Here is a 2,886-nt window from a genome sequence, read left to right as displayed (position 1 = left end):
GGACCCTTAAGTGGCAATGCCATTGGGAGAGGAAGCGAAGTGCTACGAATTGAAATCTCCCCAAAGGATATGTGACATGGATAATGCGAAAGGCCATACACAAAAACCACTTGAACACTTTACATGCAAGCACTAGTATGACGTTGTCCTATCGGAATTCATAACAAAGAAACCTATCCATTTCCCCACTGGATAATGTATGTAATTGGTCGGGAGGTTGGTGATTTGAAGACACCTTGCAAGGACGTTGGATCACGGCAAAATTTGCTGTTTGTGATCGTCCGCATGCTTATTTGCTTGCAGACCCACTTCTATCTCTTTCATGTGCGTGATGCTCTCTCTGCTAGCTTGCCTTCAAATTTCTCCAGGAAGAATTTGCTCGTATCCGATCCAGATCTTTTGATCTGAGGATTAGATCTGCATGGATTTCGCTGAAGCCCCCAAGAAAAGACATCATCCTGATGGGCAATTGAGCTCTTCTTTGTCCAAACGTCTCTTCACACTTTGTCGAGCTTCCTCTGTCTACTCAGATGATGCTGCAGTTGCTTGCTCGGATGCTTTCGTGAAGCTGGGTGACCACCTCAGCTCACGAGAGGACACGCATTTCTGCATCAGCAAGTACCGGATATCTGAGTTGTCAAGCACGGTGCCGGAGCTGACAATCATAGTAGGTGAAGGTCCCACAGAGAACACAAATGGCATCGGAAGCTGCAAAGGGAGCTGGTTTACCAATCTTGACCCAGCCAAATGTATGCGATCTCAGCCCAGTGAAGTGACTGAAAATCTTGGGCATCTTGTTGACTGTAGTCCTTATTCTGATTATGCCTCAAGTGGAGAGTCCGTCAGTTCCAATTTCAGTTACAGATGGAATAGAAATTGGGAGCATTGGAAGAGACACTCCACGCCTAAAGATGCAAGAGTAAGAGGTGAGCAAAAACGACATTTGTTTTCAAGCAGGCAGCGTAAGACCTGTGACATGCCGTGGATAGCCAGGTTCAGTAGACCTAGTACTTGGACATGCCTTGAGGATAAGTCTGGCTCTACTTGTGGAGGACCCAATGAAGATGATCTATTTGCAGGCACTGATGTTTTCCAGGCAAATAGAGGGTCTTTGATTTTAGGAATTTTTACAGAATTCCAGTCTGCAGGGCTTTCAAGCGCAATTAGGAGGAACATATCCATGTTTTTGGATGAGACAAACAGAGGGAAGGCTATGCAGTGTCAAGAAAACATGGAGAACAGATCCGGTGATGATATCAGAGTAGAAGAGAAAAAAGGATTCCAAGAAACTTGGGGTGTGGAAGCTGACAGTGAAGCGATCTTCACTCTCATTTCGGATGAAACAATAGACCCATCCTACATTCTAGCTGGTGCAGATGGTAAGAAGCTGTTTTCTTGAGGGGCTTATGCTTGGTCTGTTGGTATTTGTGTGTAATCCGAGCACTTTTGTTTAACCAACGTGAACGGTGATCATGTGCAGACGCTGGATCGGACGGACCAGCCCTTACAATTGACCACGATTTTGAAGACTATTTCTCGGAGCTTTTGCTCATGTAAGAAAAGTGTAAAATTTACCTTTACTTATAAAGTACACCCCCCCCCCCCCCCCTCCCTGCCTCCCTCCCTCCCTCCCTCCCTCCTGCCCCTGAAAGTTTAATGTTACTTGTAAATGACTTCATGAAAGAAAGACAAGACCTCGTTAGTTTTTACCACCACGCCCCCTCCCCCCCCCCCCCCCCCCCCCCCCCCCCCTTCTCTCTCTCCCTGCCTCCCTCCTGCCCCTTAAAGTTTAATGTTGACTTCATGAAAGAAAGACAAGACCTCGCTAGCTTTTGATCATGCAACCATACCTTGTGTAATTATATGCACATACAATCCACAAACAAGCAATGTTGATTTATGTGGACACACACACACACACGCACGCACGTGCGTGTGTGGGTGTGTGTGTAGGGAGGGGAAGGTATGCTTGGGAGTACCAACAATTTTCATTACATGACCTTTTCAATAAACTTAAAATTGTATAGACAAATGTGCACATGCAATTAAGGTCATGAAAACAATTAAGGAAAGGCTAGCAGGAGTCTATCACTCCTTGGATTTCCATTTTACATAGATTATTATGTTCGTTTGAACTACCATCATGCATATTAGATCAAACACAAAAGGAGGCCGAAAGTATCTTGTTTATAATTTGACTAGGTTTTTGATGCCATGTTGTTCAAAGCATACATGCATTAAATAAGTTTCTAGAACTAGCCAACCAAACGAGACCTATTTTTACACGACTAGCACTATGATGATTTTCAAAATGTTGAAATCCTATGCAGCTAAGTGGCAACTTTTGAGCTGTTGGATCATTTAATAATTGTACGGTTGTAAGGTTAATAGCAAACCTAATAACATAAAAGCTAGTTATTCGTCCCCAAGCATCAAACATAAGCTTTGTGAAGTCATTCAACATGGCCACAAAGCGATCATAGTGTTGAGGAACATATATCACTTGCCTCAATAGTCCAACAAAAGTGTCTACTTTGCTCCATACTTTGGCTCTCTTGATCGCAATTGTAGGGTTTGTGCCTTGATTTGTTGTGCATGCCACCAACTCTCTCAGTATTCCCATTCAAGTGTGGTATTACTAGAGGTTCATCCATAGTTTGAAAGGAATCATCTAGCTTTTGTGCCATGGACACTTTTGCAGGCCTACTATTTTGTTTTTTTGACTTTTTATCATCCCGATTCTGTTTCACATGGCCTCCATGGAAACCCATCCTTGAAAGCAATTCCTCAACTTGATGAATACATCTGTTAGCACTAGATTGTGGCTTCATGCTCCAACATAGACAAGGCACAAGTCTAATAGCTTATCCAATATATGTATTTCAA

General features: G+C 43.4%; 1 protein-coding gene across 1 annotated transcript; it reads left to right on the top strand.

The window, feature by feature from the left end:
* Positions 1-292: 292 nt before the first annotated feature.
* Positions 293-2,351, top strand: LOC147607751 (uncharacterized). The gene is made up of 2 exons (XM_086789883.1): positions 293-1,379; positions 1,481-2,351. Exons 1-2 carry the CDS (start codon positions 422-424, stop codon positions 1,555-1,557), a joined length of 1,035 nt encoding a protein of 344 aa, XP_086646009.1. The 5' UTR covers positions 293-421; the 3' UTR covers positions 1,558-2,351.
* The last annotated feature ends 535 nt before the right edge of the window (positions 2,352-2,886 follow it).

This window comes from Cibotium barometz, chromosome 54 (genome assembly GCF_041138505.1).
Source record: "Cibotium barometz isolate CiBa-2024 chromosome 54, ASM4113850v1, whole genome shotgun sequence".
NCBI classification, from domain to species: Eukaryota; Viridiplantae; Streptophyta; class Polypodiopsida; order Cyatheales; family Cibotiaceae; genus Cibotium; species Cibotium barometz.
Note: the sequence above shows the minus strand (reverse complement) of the source record. Positions and strands in the feature narration are given on the sequence as shown.

Coding starts and splice junctions, on each gene's coding strand:
- LOC147607751 (XM_086789883.1), top strand. CDS start 422: ATGGATTTCGCTGAAGCCCCCAAGAAAAGACATCATCCTGATGGGCAA. Junction 1,380..1,480: donor CATTCTAGCTGGTGCAGATG/GTAAGAAGCTGT, acceptor GATCATGTGCAG/ACGCTGGATCGGACGGACCA.